A 20,515-nucleotide genomic window follows, 5' to 3' on the forward strand; every position below is an offset into this window, starting at 1 on the left:
TGAGGCTTTACCGGCAGAGGCAACTGAAACAGAGAGGCCTTTTGGGACTAATAAGCCCATCAAGACGGCGAAGGCTTTTCCTGTACCTAAATGTTTTGGAAATCAGATTAAAGGAGAATGGGAACATTCTAAACGTACCTTTACTATTTCCAAGCGTATTGCTAGACGCTATCCGTTTGAGGAATCCATCATTAAGAAATGGACGGTACCACCAGTCGTGGATCCGCCTATTTCCAGGCTGAATAAAGCCACGGTTATTCCAGTGGAGGACACTTCGTCCTTTAAGGATCCGGTGGATCGAAAGATAGAAGCGGAGTCCCGCACTATCTTTTCTCTGATAGGGTCAGCATTTAGACCAGTAATTGTTATTGGTCTAGTTTCCCAGACACTTACAGAATGGGCGAAGATGGTACGCCAAGATCTTAGGGGAAAAGATATTCCCCAGGAGACATCTGATTTGATAGAACAGATCATACAAGGGCTACGGTTTATCTGTGACGCAGCCTTGGACACTACTCCCTTGTTAGGGCATGCATCTAAGTTAGCAGTGATCCTCAGACGTGTGCTGTGGTTAAAATGCTGGTCAGCTGACCTAGGTTCCAAAAAGACTTTGACCAATCTCCCTTTCCAGGGGAATCGTCTATTTGGAGCCAACCTAGATGAAATCATTAAGGATGCCACCGGGGGCAAGAGTACTTTTTTGCCACAGGCTGCAAAAGCTAAGGAACCTCGCAACAAGCGAGGACCTTTCTTTACCGCCCATAAAGGACGCCCGGCTGGTACTTCCGGGAAAGGCAAGACTCCTCCAGGAGGGTTCAAGAAGGGCTGGTCGGACAAGCAGAGGACCAACCCAGCCAAACCCGAAGTAAAGGAGTACACAGCCTGAAGGTGCGCCCCCACCCAATTTCAGGGTGGGGGGACGTTTTCACCGGTATTCAGGACATTAGATCGAGCATCAACCACTACTACCGGTGCGATTCTTCCCTTCCAACATTTAAGTACAGGAAGCGGTAGTTACCGTTCCCTGTATAGATCTTTTCCTTTACCTTTTCCTAAGATTAGTCCCGATTCCTCACAGGAATCGGATCTGATTGACCAGATAGGCCAAGTAGCCTCTAGTCGGGTGACTTCGGTCCCTGAGGTTCAACCAGAAAAGATCACCTTGCCTGATAACTATCAGGTATCTGATAAATGTGTGGGAACAGAAAACGACCAGACTTTCTCGGATGGTCGGGGCCAGATACCTCTAGGGACGCCTGGTTCAGATCCAATCAGCGCCAGTGGTCCTAGAAATTCTAGGCTGGCCTCTTCAAGCCGGCCTGGCCGACTTGGACAGGTTAGTCGCAGACGTTCCGTGGGAACTTCGTCTCAGGGAGTGTCTGTAGTCTCAAGGACCTATTTACCTTCGTGCTTTACAGTCGCTGGTTTTAATGGCCTGGCCATTGAGACCCAAGTACTGAAGGACAGAGGTTTGTCTACTTCTGTCATTCCTACCCTTATTAAAGCAAGGAAAGCGACTTCCAGCAAAGTCTATTATCACACATGGAAGACTTATATTGCGTGGTGCGAATCTTTAGGATTTCCTCCACGTACCTATTCGGTGTCTCGAATATTGGCCTTTTTGCAACAAGGGGTTGAGCAGAAGCTAGCCTTGAGCACCATCAAGGGTCAAGTTTCAGCATTAGCAATCTTCTTTCAGAAACCTTTAGCTACCAAATCCTTGGTGCGGAATTTCATCCAGGGGGTGCGGCACCTGGCTCCTCCAGTCCGCGCGCCCTTACCGCCCTGGGATCTTAATTTGGTTTTGTCGGTTCTACAGAAACCTCCCTTTGAAAACATCAGGGAGATTCCCTTGCTTACTTTATCCCAGAAGGTGGTCTTCTTGGTGGCTATTACTTCTGCTCGCAGGGTGTCAGAACTGGCTGCATTATCATGCCAGTCCCCATACCTAGTGATTCATAGGGATAAGGTAGTACTTCATCCTAAGCCATCTTTTCTTCCTAAGGTGGTTTCAGATTTTCATCTGAATGAAGATATTGTACTACCTTCCTTGTGTCCTCAGCCCAAGCATCATCGGGAACATGCGTTGCATTCCTTGGATGTGGTTCGGGCAATCAGGGTATACCTGAAAGCTACGGAATCATTCCGTAAGACGGATTCACTTTTTGTGATCACGGATGGCCCCAGAAAGGGTTTGCCTGCATCTGCCGCGACCATTGCCAAATGGATTAGACAAACGGTGGTACAGGCTTATTCTATTAAGGGTCAGAGTCCTCCGTTCCCTGTTAGGGCGCACTCCACTCGAGCGCTCAGTACTTCCTGGGCCTTTCGCCATCAGGCGTCAGTGGTCCAGGTATGTAAGGCGGCCACTTGGTCGTCGGTACATACCTTTACTAAATTCTATAAAATTGATGTGACGGCATCGGCGGATGCCTCATTTGGCCGCAAGGTTTTGCAGGCCGCAATTTGAGGAGACCGGTGGTCTACCTCGAGGGTTTTTTTCTGTTTGAAAAATTTTTTTGTTGAGTCTCATCATTAAGGATGAGCATTGTAAACTTCTAGTTGGCACCGGTTGGGCCTTCTAGATTGGGATTTGATTTCCATTTTCCCACCCCTCAGTTGTGATACTGCTCTGGGACGTCCCGAAGGTGGTGTATCACCGAGGACTACGTCTGTCGATGAGCGCTAGAGAAAAATGGATTTTTGTAAAATCTTACCGTAAAATCCTTTTCTCTTAGCTCATCGACAGACGTAGTCCCCGCCCCTCTGTTTTGGAGTTGGGTTGGGTTAAATTCTCTAAGCACTGCTTTTTCACATAACTGATTTGCTGAGGCAGAGAGAGAGAGGATATACCCTCTGGGACTGCCCCTAGGGTGTGGCCAGAGCTTTTTAATTTCCTGTCTAGTCCTGCTCCTGCGGAGGTAACATAACCCGAAGGTGGTGTATCACCGAGGACTACGTCTGTCGATGAGCTAAGAGAAAAGGATTTTACGGTAAGATTTTACAAAAATCCATTTTTTAAATATTTGGTAAATTAAACACAACTTGGGCGACACCTGAGATCACCCCATGCACTGGGAATTTGGCATTCCATAGCCTTTCCTTTTTCACTTGGACTTTTTTCCACTTGAATTTGATTTATTGGACATTTCATTGTGATTTGAGATATCGTATCATTTTTTGCACTTATATTCATATTTTGGTTTATTTATCAGCGCTGCAACCTTTTCATATGTTCACATTAGTGTTGGTATATTGCCACTGTTTGCATGCTGCTGACATCTGATTATTTGGCGCTGACATCACATTTGCTTTATTTCTGATATCTTTCCATTTTCAGATGATGGCTTAAACAGTGCTCCCTGAGATGTTCAAAGCTTGGGATTCTCCACAACGTTATCCCTGACCTATCTGGTGTGTTCCTTGGCCTTCATGATGATGTTTGTTTAGGAAAGTTCTCTAACAAACCTCTGAGGTCTTCATGGAACAGCTGTTTTTATCCTGAGATTAAATTACACATAGGTGGACTCTATTTACTAATTAGGCAACTTCTGAAGGCAATTGGTTCCACTAGATTTTAGTTAGGTGTATCAGAGTAAAGGGGGCTGAATACAAATGCACACCGCACTTTTTAGATATTTATTTGTAAAAAAAATGTTGAAAACCATTTATCAGTTTCCTTCTACTTCACAATTCTTTTCCACTTTGTGTTGGTCTATTACATAAAATCCCAATAAAATACATTTACGTTTTTTGATTGTAACATGTCAAAATGTGGAAAATTTCAAGGGGTATGAATATTTTTTCAAGGTACTGTAAGTGATTATGTATTTCCAGGTAGGGGGCGCGTGCCCGCCGCTCCGGCTGTGCTGTCATTCGCTACAGCACAAGCTAGTCATCATGTCCTGGCCAATGATTTATGGCCGAAACCGCTGAATGGGTGAGTGAATGACAGAAGAGAGCCCTATGTAGGTAAATACCACAGGGCTCTCCACTGTCAGCAGGGATGCGCCATTATATTTCACCCTGCAAAATCGTCTCATTGCTTAGTAAAAACAGGAGACAGTAAACATTGTTAAGCACACATTTAACGTGATATTAAAGTCTTGTATTTTTTGTTTAAAAATAACAAACACGTTATACTTACCTGTAATGGTTCTGCACAGAGCAGCCCAGATCCTACTCTTCTCGGGTCCCTCGCCAGTGCTCCTTGACCCTCCCTCCTGCCGAGTGTCACCATGGCAAGCTCAGACACAGAGCTGAGGCTAAGCCCCATCCCCTGTCTTTCTTTATTGGCTCACTGACTTTGATTGACAGCAGCGGGAACCAGTGGTATCCGCTTCTGTCTTAGCCAATGATGGGGAAGAGTCCCGGACAGCCGAGGCTCTGGTGCAACATCGCAGGATCGAGATGGGGCTGATGCACACAGAACATTTTTTTCATCTTAATGCATTAAGGTAAAAAAAGCTACCTTTAGAACCACATTAACCCCTTGATCACCGTAGATGTCAACCCCTTCCCAGCCATTGTCATTAGTACAGTGACAGTGCATATTATTAGCACTGGTCACTGCTGATGTCAATGGCAGTCCCCCCCAGAGTCATTTAGTGCCAGATTGTCTGCCACGCTATTGCAGTCCCATTTTAAGTCGCTGATCACAGCCATTAGTAGTATAAAAAATTCCAATATATATACCATAGTTTGTAGACGCTATAACTTTCACACAAACCAATGTATACTTTTTGGGATTTTTGTTTTCCAAAGACCTGTAGCAGAATGCATTTTTGCCAAAATTAATGAAGAAATTTGATTTTAAAGAAATCGAAATTTAAATTAAGAAATGTTTTATTGGATCTTTTATCGCCAAAAGCAAAAAAAAAAAAATATATATTTCTCTTATGTTCATTGACAGGCGCAGCTCCATATCTTCTTGACCCTTGGGTTTATGCTGCTCCCTACAGGAGTAGACCGATAGGCGGAAAAAAGTTTAACTACGCCTATAGGGCAGTCCCAGTATACTCTATAGGACTTCAGTTTTGTAACAAGCAGTGTCAGAAGAACATATAACCCAACTCAATAGATAGGGTGCTGTGTCCTGTGAAGAACATCAGAGAAAGGGATTTTACAGTAAGCCAAAAATCCAGTTTTCTCTTTCGTTCATTGGCGGACACAACTCCATATCTTCTTGACCCTTGGGACGTCCCAAAGCGGTGCCAACATGAGGGGTGGGAAGAACACAGCAATAATCATACATACATAGCTAACCAGGAAACAACGAGCTCACCTGACAAAAAAATACACCCTCAGAGGTCTAATCGTCTCCAACAGAGGCCTGCAAAACCTTGCGGCCAAAAGCAGCATCCACAGATACCAACACCTCCACCTTTTTAAATTTTTGTGAAAGTGTACATGGACGACCAGGTGGCCACCTTGCAAACCTGCACCACTGAGGCCTGATGACGGAAGGCCTAAGAGGGCACTAAGTGCCCTTGTAGAATGCCTCCACCACTGTCTGCCTGATCCATCTGAAAATGATTGCAGAAGATGCGGCCAGCCCCTTACTGGGTCCACCAGTAAGGACAAACAGGGAATCCGATTTTCAGAAGACTCAGTTGCCGCCAAGTACATCCTGATTGCCCAAACCACATCCAAAGAATGTAAGGCAATCTCTTTAGGGAGCTTGGGCTTAGGGCACAAGGAAGGCAACACAATGTCTTCAATTAAATGGAAACCAGAGACGACCTTAGGAAGGAACGACTGACAGGGACGAAGCACCACTTTATCTCCGTGAACTACCTAGTAAAGTGAACGATAAGACAAAACTGCCAGCTTCGACACCCTACATGCAGAAGGAAACGCCATCAAGAAGGCTATGTTCTGGGACAATTTAAACAGAGAAATCTCGCAAATATTTTCCAACAACGGTTACTGAAGAACCGACAGCACCAAGTTGAGATCCCACGAGGACAATGGAGACCACACTGGGGAAGCCAAGTGGCGGACCTCTGAACAAAGATGTGAACCAAAGAATGCGTAGCCAGATGATGTTGGAAGAAAACTGCCAAGGCGGAACCTGGCCCTTAATGGTACCCGAGGCCAGATGCTGCTCAACACCTGATTGGAGGAAGGCCAAACTTCGAGTCACCGAAAAGGAGTGGGGGTGAACCCCAAGAGATTCACACCCGTAAAGTACGCTCCTCAGACGCAACGTTAAGAAGTAGAATTACTAGCTTCCAGCAGTGTGGAAATCCGATTCAGACAACCCTCTTTACTTCAACACCAGGCTTCTGACAACCAAGCCGTTAAAGCCAGCGACTGTAAGGTAAGATGGAGTATTTGGCCAACAGATCTCCTCGAAGTCTCCAAGGAACATCGGCGACCAACTGTATCAGATCTGTGTACCAAGACCGGCGAGGCCAGTTTGGAGCCACAGGATGGCCGTAATCCCTTCTTCCTCGAACCTACGAAGGAATCTTGGCAGAAGATCTAGAAGAGGAAATGCATATAGCAGACTATACTGGCCCCAAAGGAGCCACCTGTGGGCCTGTGGCCTCGGCCAGAGGATCCCAAGACCTTGCCACAAACCTAAGCATCTTCCGGTTGAGGCAAGAGACCAACAGGACCACCACGGGAGTTCCCCACTGGAGACAAAACTGATGAAACCCCTCCGGAGGAAATGTCCAGTATATCTATCGGTAGTCTGGATTCTTTCAGAGTCCAGACCCCCTGAGCACAATCCGTGCCAAAAAACGCCACCCCACTCGGACAGGCTGGCATCTGTGGTGACCACCGCCCAGTACATGGGAAGGAAGATTTTTCCCTGTCAAAGTGTCGGAGAGCGAAGCCACCAAATCGGAGACCTTCTTTTACCTTGGCTCAACAGCCCCACATGGCAAGAATCTCTTAGCAGAGGTCTTGTGAGAAACTGTGCGAACCAAACCGCCTCGAAGGTAGACACCATCAAGCCCAGCACCCGCATGCCAGAGTATGCTAAATGTTGAGACCAGGGAAGGCAGAGATGAGGGGATGCTACAGGAGAGGGTGAAGGGCCTTATGAAATAGCCTGGTGGGCCGGATTCGGCCCGCGGGCCTTGTGTTTGACACATGTGGCCTAGAGACTAAGAGAGCTGCATCCAGAGAGACATCACAGACGAACTGAAACCCCTGGACCAACTGGTCCACCAGCTCCGCAAAGGCAGGGAGAAGCTGTTCCCCCTCCAGAGCCTGGCGCAAAAGCTTTGCCCACTCCGTTAAAGTCTGGGACACCAATACTATAGTGAACACCGCCCTAAGGACCGATCCGGCCACAGTAAACATGAGGCGGACCAAAGTCTCGGCTTTCCTGTCAAAAGTATTTTTTTAAAAACCAGAGACTCCTCCACCGGAATTAGGGTGGATTTATTCAGCCCGGAGACCTGAGAGTCCACAAGAGGTGGAACTGCCAAATTATTTAACAGACTCCCCAAGGGATTCCATCATTTGAAACGCTTAGGCACCCCCATATAGCGTTTAGGACAACTCCACTGACTCGCGTCAGTTTTGTCACAGTAGGCGGGAAAATGTTTGCCACTTCAAAGGATCTGCGGGCACCAAGGGGACTGGCGCCTCTTGACGCAGCAGCAGCATCTCCCATGTATGCTATATACTAAGCTCATCCTAAAAACATAAGCCGTCGTCCTCGGTCCCGCAAGGGGATGCTGGCCAAAGGTCCACAAAAGGACTACCTATTAAACCCTGCAAAAAAAAAGGGGGGGGGCATTCGTCTGGATGCAGGCACGCAGGCTGAGTAGCCTCACCCACACAATAATGGCTGCTACACTGCCACTAAAAATGAATTGCCCCCACAGCGCCACCCGGTTCAAGGGAGGCGCCAGGCTGACCATATGGCCCAGCAGTCCTCAGGCTGAATTTCAGTAGAGGTCCAGCTGCATTTGCCTGGATTCATAGTCCTACAGATGCCAAGGGAGAGAGTTTGAGGCTTCAGCTAAACTCACTGGGGCAGCCCCAAAGCAGCTGCATAGACCGCAAGTCGCAACCTAAATTTTTAAGGGTGCCCAGCTGCCAGGACGCGAGCCCCAGGGAAGCCGTCCACCCAGGGGAGGGGGGGGGGGGCAGGAAGTGGATGCCCATCTGCAGCTCGAACAGCTTGGTCCGTCAGCCGGGAGTAGGCCGCAAAGACGCGGCCTAAATTTTTGGCCCGATCCGGAAGCATGTCCACGGATGATAAAACATCCACTCCCCAGCACGAGAACCGCCGCAGGGAGCCCAAAGGTAATCCCTGCCCCAGTCACTAACCCCCAGGAGCCTTTTTAGCAGGGAGATCCTTTCACTCCAGCAAGCCATCAGGAGAAAAGCAAGTAGAACACAATAGGGAGATTTCACTCCTCATTTCATGAGAATAGCAGTTGAAGCCAGCAGTGCCTTTAGATGATCTCACACTGCACATATATACAGCTTTGAGGCTACAGAACAGGTGTGCTTGGGCAAAGTTGCATGTCAAAGTGCACTGCTAAAGTGGAATTCTAGACAAAGTATTTTTACCGGGTACTGCTTAGCAACAATTAATACTTCTAGATGTTCTTTATGGCTTAGCAAACCTTTACTTTTTGAGTTCAAGTTCACTTTATAAGGTTCTGTTACAATGAAAGGTTCAGGCTAGTTGCAGTCATGAATCCCATTTAACAGCGACTGGATCACATCAGAACGCAGTGTGGAAAATGCACGTTCTGTGCGTGATTTCTGCAGTATGTTCCAAGGCATGCGGGTGCAATGGATTGGTAAGGACACCCCAAATGCAATGCAAGCACTACTTTTTCCGTGATCTGAACAGGTTGCAAAATGCACCACGTGGGAATGCATGGGAATCTCATAGGAACACACACGTTCCATTATGATCCTGCTGTGAACCGACCCTAAAACATTAATCAGCAGGGGAACCAAGTACTTCCTTTACCTCCCATAACCCCCTCTCTTTCACAGTGTTAACTACAGATAAAGGATGAAGCCTTGTAGTAACCCATATACTGTAGTTAATCTTCCTAATGCCAACAAATACCCGTTAGTGTGAAGGTACGGGATGGTTTATAAATAAAGGTTACGATTACTTTATATATAGAGGTATAACCGTTTTTGAAAAGGTGTATTTGTGACTTACTTGGATGAGCGAATTGTCAGTGTACAAATTGCAGTAACTCTTAGCAAACCTGCTGCGACTGCTTCAGAATTTTCTACTGTTAAAAAGTGGGATCGAATTGGTTGTAGCAATTTATAACTCGTTATTCTTTGTATTGCCTCCCAAAACATTTGCAGTTGTCTTTCTTTATTCATTCTTACATTGTTTTCCTAATGGCTTCAATTCCCTTTTCTTTTTTTCTTTTCTTTTCTTTTTTTTTAACTATAAACTCAGATGACAGAGGGAAGCTCGTTCGTTCCTACCCAGTGGAGCCATGGATGGACTCTTATGAAGACCATATTAATACTGAGGTAACTATACATAATGGTGACATGGCAGTAATTGTAAAAATAAAAACAAAAACATTTTTGTCACCTTGAAGAACATCATGCGATCAATACATACACCTTTTTCTTTTCCTCTTTTTGCTCTCAGATGAGCCAGTCAGACAGTGGTGTTGATCTAAGTAGTGATTCGCAGCTCTCTTCCAGTAGTTGTAGTCAACGCAGCTCTCCTGATGGTGGGATGAAGCCTGAAATGGGCAAGAGATCAGTGCGCCCAGGGTCCTCAGGTCCACCGCCACATGGACACATTCTGGTAATTACAAGTCTATATAGTGCTCTGCCACCATACTTCACCTCCTTGTTGTGCTATTTACAAAATGAATGGAGCTTAAAGAGAAACGTGAAGAAACTTTCCTGACAATGCAATATGAAGATGCTAGCTGCCTATGTCATGCTGGCCATGTTTGGTCAGTGCATTGAGTCATTGACCTGCCAATAAGTGTGCAAATAAGGACCAGAAGTTTCCTGATCTGCATGCTTATTGCAGGTCAGTGAGTCAGAGTGGGTGAAGCAACAGGTCAGCATAGAACCTGAGAGGTCAACAGTAGTCTCTCAATACAGGTTTAATTGTAAAATAATAATGCTTTTTTGGAATAGGTGTCGATGGGGGGGGGGGGTTATAAAAGCCAGTGCCTGCATTTTTTGCACATTATTTCTCCTTTGTTTATTGAGGAACACAGCACCCTAGGTTTGCACATGTATTTGGGTATTTTGCCATCTACAAGATGTGGGGTCAGCTTCTAGTGTCTAAACCACTTGCCGTCCAGCCCATAGTAAAAATATGTCATTACGTTGACGTTTAATACCCTGGGGTTGTTTTTTATTATGGCCAGTTCTCTTTCACATAAAAGTGGTCCTGCAGGCAGATTCGCAACGGGATCACTTTTCGAAGCGGTGGAAGGGGTGCCCCCCTCCCCTTGACGCCACTTCCCGGGCTTACCTGACCCATCGGTAAAGCCCAGTAGCGCTCTGATTTCTGTCGTTAGCTGGGCTATGAGAAAAATTAGGCCAAATTTACCGTCAGTCGTCTCTATGCCCCTGGAGGACTGAAGCAACAACTGACGTCCCTCCTGGTTCCCGGGCCATAATTTTTTTTTTTTTTTTAAAGCAAAAGTTTATTTTAAAGGTAAATGAGAGATTTGGGGTGTTTTGACCATATATCTTTATATAAAGAGGACCGGTCATCCTCATCTCTATTACAAGGGATGTTTACATTTTATGTTTATGAACCTTGCTTTGTGCACTGGTGTGCAGTCGTGTTGGAACAGAAAGGGAAGGGTCCAACCCCAAACTGTTTCCACAAAGTTGGGAACATGAAATTGTCCAAAATGTCTTGGTATGCTAACACCCTAAGAGTTCCCTTCACTGGAACGAAGGGGCCAAGCCCAACCACTGAAAAACACCACCACCCCATATTTCTCCCTCCACCAAATGATTTGGATCAGTGCACAAAGCAGGGTTTATAAAGACATGGATGACCCGAGTTTGGGGTGGAGGAACTTGACTGGCCTGCACAGAGTCCTGACCTCAACTCGATAGAACACCTTTGGGATGAATTAGAGTGGAGACTGCAAGCCAGGCCTTCTTTCCAAAATCAGTGCCTAACCTCACATGCACTTCTGGAAGAATGGTCAAACATTCCCATAGACACAACCCTAAGCCTTGTGGACAGCCTTCACAGAAGAGTTGAAGCTGTTATAGCTGCAAAGGGTGGGCCAACTCCATACCCTACGGACGAAGGCTGGGGATGCCATTTAAATTCATATGCGTGTAAAGGCAGGTGTCCCAATACTTTTGGTAATATAGTGTATATAGCATAGCAAAATTCTAGTAGGATTGAATATACTACTGGTGACCATCAAATATTAAAACATCCAACTTGCATAAAAATTATCTTTTTTGAAAAAAGATTACCATTCTGATGTAACATTTGAAGATGTAGAAAAAAAAAGTAGTAACACGATAATTCGTTACACTTTCAATGTATGTCTTTAAGGGGGGTTTACGCATTTTGCGGCAACACCGCTTCCTCAGGACACAAGGATCAATACAGACAAAGATGTTGTCATAAAAGCACTTCTACAGAAAAAGAAACACAAATTGGCCATATGACTAAACTATACACCTTGACATCTGTACATTAAATTATATATTACAACCCCCATGTGTGATATGCAAATAACTCAAAAATCTTACCCTCAAGAAGTCTGGGGTTAAGACAGGGGGTTAAAGATAATAGAAATAGCTGCTGTCAGTTCAATATACCTGCCGGCCCATGGGAGAAGTATCCCAGGGCAGCCAGTGCCACGGAATATGCCTGTGACGATTAAACCTAGCAGGTAAGTACTAAAGTGAATCCCCATATAATAATACCAATCAAAACCATCTTTGTCTGTATTGGTCCTTAGGAAGCAGTGTGGCCACGAAACGCGTAGATCCCTCTCAAGGACATACAGTGGGTACGGAAAGTATTCAGACCCCCTTAAATTTTTCACTCTTTGTTATATTGCAGCCATTTGCTAAAATCATTTAAGTTCATTCTTATTCCTCATGAATGTACACATAGCACCCCATACTGACGGAAAAACACAGAATTGTTGACATTGTTGCAGATTTATTAAAAAAGAAAAACTGAAATATCACATGGTCCTAAGTATTCAGACCCTTTGCTGTGACACTCATATATTTAACTCAGGTGCTTTCCATTTCTTCTGATCATCCTTGAGATGGTTCTACACCTTCATTTGAGTCCAGCTGTGTTTGATTTAGAGCTGCACGATTCTGGCCAAAATGAGAATCACGATTTTTTAGCTTGGAATAAAGATCACGATTCTCTGTGTAACAAAAAAAAATTTGGATAACTTTACTGTTAAGTTTTTTTTTTTTTATTCATTAAAGTCTATTAATTGCGTTTGAAAGACTGCTGCGCAAATACAGTGTGACATAAAATATTACAACAATCGCCATTTTATTCTGTAGGGTCTCTGCTAAAAAAATATATAAAATGTTTGGGGGTTCTAAGTACTTTTCTAGCAAAAAAAACTGATTTTAACTTGCAAGCAACAAATGTCAGAAAAAGATCCAGTCTTTAAGAGGTTAAACTTCCTTTCTCCCTGGCAGAGGGAAGGAAAAGATACAATGTAATCATTTTTGTTTATAGTTACTGGGAGACTTTGCTGATAGCTGTTTGCCGGGAGGCTTTTTTTTTTTTTTTCCACAGCTGTTCTCTCTGCTATGCAGCTATGCAAAGAATCGAGCATATTTCAGGGTTAGATCGTCAGGAGGGGTGAATCGAGATCGCGATTTTCATACGATTAATCGTGCAGCTCTAGTTTGATTATACTGATTGGACTTGATTAGAAAAGCCACACACCTGTCTATATAAGACCTTCCAGATCACAATGCATGTCAGAGCAAATGAGAATCATGAGGTCAAAGGAACTGCCTGAAGAGCTCAGAGACAGAATTGTGGCAAGGCACAGATCTGGCCAAGGTTACAAAAAGATTTCTGCTTAAGGTTCCTAAGAGCACAGTGGCCTCCATAATCCTCAAATGGAAGACGTTTGGGATGACCAGAACCCTTCCTAGAGCTGGCCGTCCGGCCAAACTGAGCTATCGGGGGAGAAGAGCCTTGGTGAGAGAGGTAAAGAAGAACCCAAAGATCACTGTGGCTGAGCTCCAGAAATGCAGTCAGGAGATGGGAGAAAGTTGTAGAAAGTCAACCATCACTGCAGCCCTCCACCAGTCGGGGCTTTATGGCAGAGGGGCCTGACGGAAGCCTCTCCTCAGTGTAAGACACATGAAAGCCCGCATGGAGTTTGCTAAAAAAACACCTGAAGGACTCCCAAGATGGTGAGAAATAAGATTCTCTGGTCTGATGAGACCAAAATAGAACTTTTTGGCATTAATTCTAAGCAGTATGTGTGGAGAAAACCAGGCACTGCTCATCACCTGTCTAATACAGTCCCAACAGTGAAGCATGGTGGTGGCAGCATCATGCTGTGGGGGTGTTTTTCAGCTGCAGGGACAGGACGACTGGTTGCAATCGAGGGAAAGATGAATGCGGCCAAGTACAGGGATATCCTGGACAAAAACCTTCTCCAGAGTGCTCTAGACCTCAGACTGGGCCGAAGGTTTACCTTCCAACAAGACAATGACCCTAAGCACACAGCTAAAATAACGAAGGAGTGGCTTCACAACAACTCCGTGACTGTTCTTGAATGGCCCAGCCAGAGCCCTGACTTAAACCCAATTGAGCATCTCTGGAGAGACCTAAAAATGGCTGTCCACCAACGTTTACCATCCAACCTGGCAGAACTGGAGAGGATCTGCAAGGAGGAATGGCAGAGGATCCCCAAATCCAGGTGTGAAAGACTTGTTGCATCTTTCCCAAAAAGACTCCTGGCTGTATTAGATCAAAAGGGGGCTTCTACTAAATACTGAGCAAAGGGTCTGAATACTTAGGGCCATGTGATATTTCAGTTTTTCTTTTTTAATAAATCTGCAACAATGTCAACAATTCTGTGTTTTTCTGTCAGTATGGGGTGCTATGTGTACATTCATGAGGAAGAAGAATGAACTTAAATGATTTTAGCAAATGGCTGCAATATAACAGAGTGAAAAATTTAAGGGGGTCTGAATACTTTCCGTATCCACTGTATATCGAAAGTTTAAAGAATGATCATATTACACCTTTTTTATATGATGCCTTCAAATGTTACATCAGAATTGTTACCTATTTTCAATAAAATTGTTCATTTTTATGCAAGTTGGATTTTATTATATTTGATGATCACCAGTGGTATATTCAAAGTCCCACCATACTAGAATTTTGGTATACTTTAACAAATCTCTGCCATTTATTTATAGTTATCAGGAATGCCTCCTGATCCAATTGGGATGGAGCGTACCCAGAAGCCTGCATCAGAATGTCCACGAGGACCCAGCACACCGTCTTCTCTCTCCTCCGCTCCTCAGTCTCCAAATCCTAAGGTAAGGACTAAAATATTTACATTGCTATTTGTAAATTGGCCCAGTTTTTATTGGCCGCCTGTTCCTCCTAATGGCCTGTCACATGCCTGACTTCATCTACTTTTATCTTATCTTCTGCAATTTCTCTTTTTTCTTGGCACCTTCACAAATCTACTAGTGTGCTCATGCTGAAGGGACCAAGCATGGCAGGGACACATATGGCACTGCAAGCCGGTATTCTGGCATGGATGGCACTGCAAGCCGGTATTCTGGCATGGTAAGTCCTCAGGAATTTGCTGTTACCTGTTGCTCTTGTTGAAATATTGCTGTTCCTCTTGTACCTGGAATCTTAGGTGTTTACACCTGTAATGGCCAAAAAATTATCCAGACTCCTGATAAATTGTAGACAACATAAGGTGCCAGATTGTACTGTACTTGTTATAGTATGCCTGCAGACAGCTCTCCTGGACTTTTATGGTTCTCATGCAGCTGCTTACGTTCTGGAAGTCAGAATTTGCATTAGTAATGGTTTGCTCATTGGCTTTATGTTGAATATGAGCTGGGGAGGTGGTTTGTCTACTACCCTGGAAATTAGGGACATCTCCTAAGGGTCCAACCTTGCTGTCGGTTTTATAGGCATCTTACATTTACGGTTGGTATTTTTCAGTTATTTCAGCATAAACCTACATTGCAGCTTTAACTGTAACTAAAGCCAAAAAACTGTTTTTTTTTTTTTTTTTTTTTTCATTTTGGATGAAGTAAGGAAGTATTATAATTTTTTTTTCTTTCTTTGCCACTCGTGTCTCATTGGGGAGATTTCCCTTTACTTCCTGTCCCATAGCCAAAACAGGAAATAAGAGGAAATCCCTCCAAAGTGAAGGAATCCAGGTGTGTCACCAAAACTAACGTCCCCCTCTGTTCGTGTTTTATTGTAAACTCAAAATCTGGGATTTCCTTTTGACGGTAAACAGGACAAATAGAGAGTGAATCTCCCCAATGATGGTACAGATAGCAACAAAAACTGACAGGTGTTCTGATCACCGTTACATGCGCTAGTTTTTGGAAACTCATGCGTGATAAGTTGTACATTAACCAGCCAGTTTATTAGGTACACCTTGCTAGTACCGGGGTTTGACCCCCTTTTTCCTTCAGAACTGCCTTAATGCTTCATGGCATAAATTCAACAAGGTGTTGGAAACATTCCTCAGAGATTTTGGTCCATATTGACATAACATCATATTTTTCGACTGCACATCCATGATGGGAATCTCTCATTCCACCACATCCCAAAGGTGTTCCATTGGATGAGATGTGGTGAGTTTGGAGGCCATTGGGGTACAGTGACCTCATTGTCATGTTCAAGAAACCAGTGGTGAGATGATTGGAGCTTTGTGACATGGTGCATTATCCTGCTGGAAGGAGCCATCAGAAGATGGGTACACTGTAGTCATAAAGGGATGGACATGGTCAGCAACAATATTCAGGTAGGACGTGGCATTTAAACAATGCTCAATTGGTACTAAGGGGCCCAATGTGTGCCAAGAAAATATCCCCCACACCATTACACCACCACCAGCCTGAACCATTGACACAAGGCAGGATGGATCCATGCTTTCTTGGTCACGCCAAATTCTGACCCTATCATCTGAATGTCACAGCTGAAATCGAGTCTCATCAGAGCAGGCAACGTTTTTCAAATCTTCTATTGTCCAGTTCTGATGAGCCTGTGCGAATTGTAGCCTAATTTTCCTGTTCTTAGCTGACAGGAGTGGCACCCGGTGTGATTGTCTGCTGCTATAGCCCATCTGCTTCAAGGTTTGATGTGTTGTGTGTTCAGAGATGGTATTCTGCAGACCTTGGTTGCATACCTTGGTCTGCCCATTCTCCTCTGACATCAACAAAGCATTTTCCTCCACACAACTGCCAATCACTGGACATTTTCTCTTTTTGGACCATTCTCTGTAAAGCCGAGAGAGGGTTGTGTGCGAAAATCGCAGTAGATCAGCAGTTTTTGAAATTGTCAGACCAGCCCGTCTGGCACCAACAGCCATGCCACGTTCAAAGTCACTTACATCCCCTTTCCTCCCCATTCTGATGATCAGTTTGAACTTAAGTAAGTTGTCTTCATCATCTCTTTATGCATTAATACATGGAGTTGTTGCCATGGGATTGGCTGATTAGCAATTTGTGTTACCAAGCAATTGAACAGGTGTACCTAAAAAAGTGGTCAGTGCGTGTATATCTTGATTACATTATTTTTGTTTTGAGGTTAACATTGTGCTTATTCATGTTTATACTATTTGTTTAACCCTTGACTAAATGTTCCATTGCATTTTGGATGTACAATTTTATTTTGAATTCCTCTCCACTTTATCGACACCTAAAGAACATTTTTGCCTTCAGTTACATTTTAAGATTTTAATTTTTATTTTTACTTTTATCCTCCTTAAAAGATCCCTGTTAACTTGCAGACTGGCCCCTCTTCCCAGTCCTGGCATCTCCAAGCGCATTCAGCTTCCACTGGGCCCTCCTTGGATCCTCTGCAGATTAGCCAGTCGCCTGCTGTATCTGAGGGGGGGAAATCTCACCTGCCAGGTATGTGTTTGCAGAAAGCTATTCATGTGATTGGAAACCCTTAGTTTTTTTTTTCTTTAAAATAACAAACATGTTATACTTGCCTGCTCTGTGTAATGGTTTTGCACAGAGCAGCCTCAATCCTCTTCTCAGGCCCCCCTCCGGCGCTCCTGGCAGCTCCCCTACGCTGAGTGCCCACCATAACAAGCCACTTGCTATAGAGGCACCTGGCTCTGTGTATCTATAGACACACAGTGTGGCTCAGCCCCTCCCCCTGCTCCTTCCAATGGCTCCCGCTGTTCTCTGTGCCAATGAGGAGGGAGAGAGACGCTGCTCTTGTGCACAACGGTGGATCTAGATGGGGCTTAGGGTAATTATGAGGGGAAGCTGAAGATTGTTTACCCTAACCACTTAGCCACCGCCTGCCCACAATGTACTGCACACGAGCGGCTGCTGTAGGCAAAGCGATGTACCCGTATGTTGCTGCCTACTTCTGGGAGCCTGTCAACAAGTCCCAGTCAATGATTCAGGGCCAGGACCTGCTGATTGGCTGTGTACAATCACAACCCAAGGTTCCATTTTTGCAGTCAACACAGAGCTCTGTAAAGAGGGAGCGATCTGTCAGCTTACCTGAAAAGTAGAGATGAGAAACTTGGAGATCTCTTAGGCTAACTTTAATGTTTTCTTCTTTTTTTAATTTAAAAAAAAGTGTATTTTTTTCTAAAAAAAAATTGCGTTTGTAAGACTGCTGCAAAATACAGTGTGACATAAAGTATTGCAATGATCTTCATTTTATTGTTTAGTGTCTCTGCTAAAAAAAAAGAAAAATACCAGTATATATAATGTTTGGGGGTTCTAAGCAATTTTCTAGCAAAAAATACTGAATTTACCTTGTAAACAACAAGTGTCAGAAATAGGCTTGGTCCTTAAAGAGGGAGTAAACCCGCTGAAAAGATATTTGAAAAAAAAAAAAAAAAAACCTGTAAAGACAAAGGCATAATGAGCTAGTATGCATCGCATACTAGCTCATTATGAAGTACTTGCCTAAAAACGAAGCCCCCGCAGTGCCGACCGGACGGCTGACATTTTCGGCCCTCCTGCTTCCTGGATCACATCCTCCGGCCATCTGATTGGCCGGAGGCGCGATTACATCACTGGCAGTTCACGGCACGGGTGGCCGTTCCTTCAGAGCGCATGCGCCGATGACGTCATCGGCTGCATGCACTGTAAATATCTCCTAAACGTTGCATGTTTAGGAGATATTTATAGCACCTATAGGTAAGCCTTAATATAGGCTTACCTATAGGTAAATGTCAACAAAGTGGGTTTACAACCACTTTAAGTGGTTAAAAAAATGTTTTATTGGATATGTTTTATAGCAGAATGTAAAAAATATTTAGTTTTTTATTCAAAATTGTCTTTTTTTTTTTCCAAATATTTTATTTATGCGAGATCACACTTACAGGTTATTTACAAATCAATACATCATTTTTCTTGCATATCCATCACTTTAATGTGATATATCAACAAAACCGAAACAAAACAAAACCCAAAAAGAAAAAAAAAAAAAAAAAAAAAGGAAAAGGGGGGAAGGGGAGGCCACCTTGGATTCACCCAGAATAGTACTACTCAAACCTAGGGACTAATTCCCTGACCTTCTAACTCAGTAATGGCTGTTAAACTCTCGGAGCATAGTAAATTCTTCCCCCGTTCTGTTAAGACAAACCTGTTCCATGCGCCCCATGTTTTATTATAAAATTGCTTTTTAAATTGTGCAGAGAGACGCAAGTCTTCCATTTTATTAATATCTTCAATTTTTCGGGCACAATCACTGATCGTTGGAGGAAGAGGTGTTTTCCAACGTAAGGGTATACAAGATTTAGCTGCGTTCAAAATATGGAACAGGATGGATTTCCTGTAACTCTCAAAGGGCAGGGTGGAAACATGCAGTAAAAAAAAAGCCGCATTATTCGGGATCTCCCTCTCAGAGAATTCTTGGGCTAACGCATACACCTCTCCCCAGAAATGAGCCAGGCGAGGGCATTCCCAAAAAATATGTAAGATGGTCCCCGGTTCCTCCTGGCATCGCCAGCACTGATCTGAGAGACTTGCAGAAAACTTATTCAATAAAAAAGGCACCCGGTACCATCTCGTAAGTAATTTATAATTCATTTCCTTCACTTTGGTACAAACGGGGGTTTCCAATGCCAATGTAATGATATCCCTTTCTTGTTTCACCGTGAACCTACAGTTAAGATCTCTTTCCCATTTATCCAGGCAGGGTAATCGTTTGCCCTCTGGAGGCAACGCCAATAAATGGTAAACTTTAGATAATAAATTCGGTAGTACGTCATTACCCACACAGTATTTTTCAAACGACGTTAGGTCCCTAGTCAATGACTTAGGAGCAGGAAGAGTTTGTAAAAAGTGATGCAGCTGGATGGCGTTCCAAAATGGTAGACGATAGGGGCCGGATGGGTCGGTAAGGCCTACGATAGTAGGCCAGTTATTGTCCCAAATGAAAGTTGAGACCTGTCCAAAACCCTTTTTCTTCAAGTCTCGTAAAGGTTGAACTGTAATCCCCGGGGCAAAGGCTGGGTTACCCAGTACTGGAATCAGTGGAGAATCAACTGAAGTTAGCACTGATCGTTTTATTAGTGATCTCGCGACCTTTAAAGTTGAACCGATTATAGGGTGTTGCACAATATCTTGGGGTAGATATTTATAACACCATATAGCCCCTCCTAAGTCTGCCTCTGATTGTAGTTGTTCAATCTGTGCCCATTGTTTAAAGCTGGAATGTCGTCTCCAGTCAATAATTCTTCCTAAGTGCGATGCCTGATAATATTTATAAACATCTGGGAGAGCTAAACCACCTTTTGACTTAGGCCAAGAAAGCTGGGCACGGGAGATACGAGGTTTTTTTTTGGCCCAAATGAAGCGAGTAAATAGCGAGTGAACTTTTTTAAAAAAAGAGGGGGGGATGGCAATCGGTAGTGTCTGGAATAAATAGAGCAACTTAGGGAGTATGCACATCTTTAAAAGATTGCATCTCCCGAACCATGAATGTAACCCTGTTTGCCAACCTTCCAAGAGTCCGCTTATACTGGTTAGTTGAGCGGGGAAATTGACCTTATAAGTTGCGACTAAGTCCGAAGGGATGTTTACGCCCAGGTACTGAAGAGCTATATCAGTCCATCTAAACGATGTAGTGGATTTAAGATGGAAGAGTGCACTAGACGTTATACCAATACCCATGGCTTCCGATTTGTTATAGTTTATTTTCAGATTAGATAATCTTCCGTAAATATCGAATTCACGTAAGAGATTTGGTATGGAAGTCATTGGTTTTGTTAGTGAGAATAATAGGTCATCGGCATATGCCGAGACCTTGTGCTCCGTCTTCTCTACCGAGATCCCTGAGATATCGGAATTTAAACGTACCCTACGTATA

At 44.1% G+C, this 20,515-nt stretch overlaps 1 protein-coding gene across 4 annotated transcripts in view; it reads left to right on the top strand.

Moving 5' to 3' along the window:
• PRRC2A (proline rich coiled-coil 2A) overlaps positions 1-20,515 on the top strand; it is a 184,656-nt gene that overhangs the window by 124,627 nt on the left and 39,514 nt on the right. For 2 of the 4 annotated variants that reach the window (XM_082264592.1, XM_082264595.1), the window contains 5 exons: positions 9,407-9,483; positions 9,608-9,769; positions 14,386-14,508; positions 14,666-14,764; positions 16,941-17,082. In XM_082264592.1, coding sequence (XP_082120718.1) covers positions 9,407-9,483; positions 9,608-9,769; positions 14,386-14,508; positions 14,666-14,764; positions 16,941-17,082 — 603 coding nt within the window. Of the gene's footprint in view, positions 1-9,406; positions 9,484-9,607; positions 9,770-14,385; positions 14,509-14,665; positions 14,765-16,939; positions 17,083-20,515 lie in introns of all 4 variants that reach the window. The other 2 variants (XM_082264593.1, XM_082264594.1) reach the window with 2 other exon arrangements.

Source organism: Pelophylax lessonae, assembly GCF_965119305.1.
Source record: "Pelophylax lessonae genome assembly, chromosome: 7".
Taxonomy (NCBI): domain Eukaryota; kingdom Metazoa; phylum Chordata; class Amphibia; order Anura; family Ranidae; genus Pelophylax; species Pelophylax lessonae.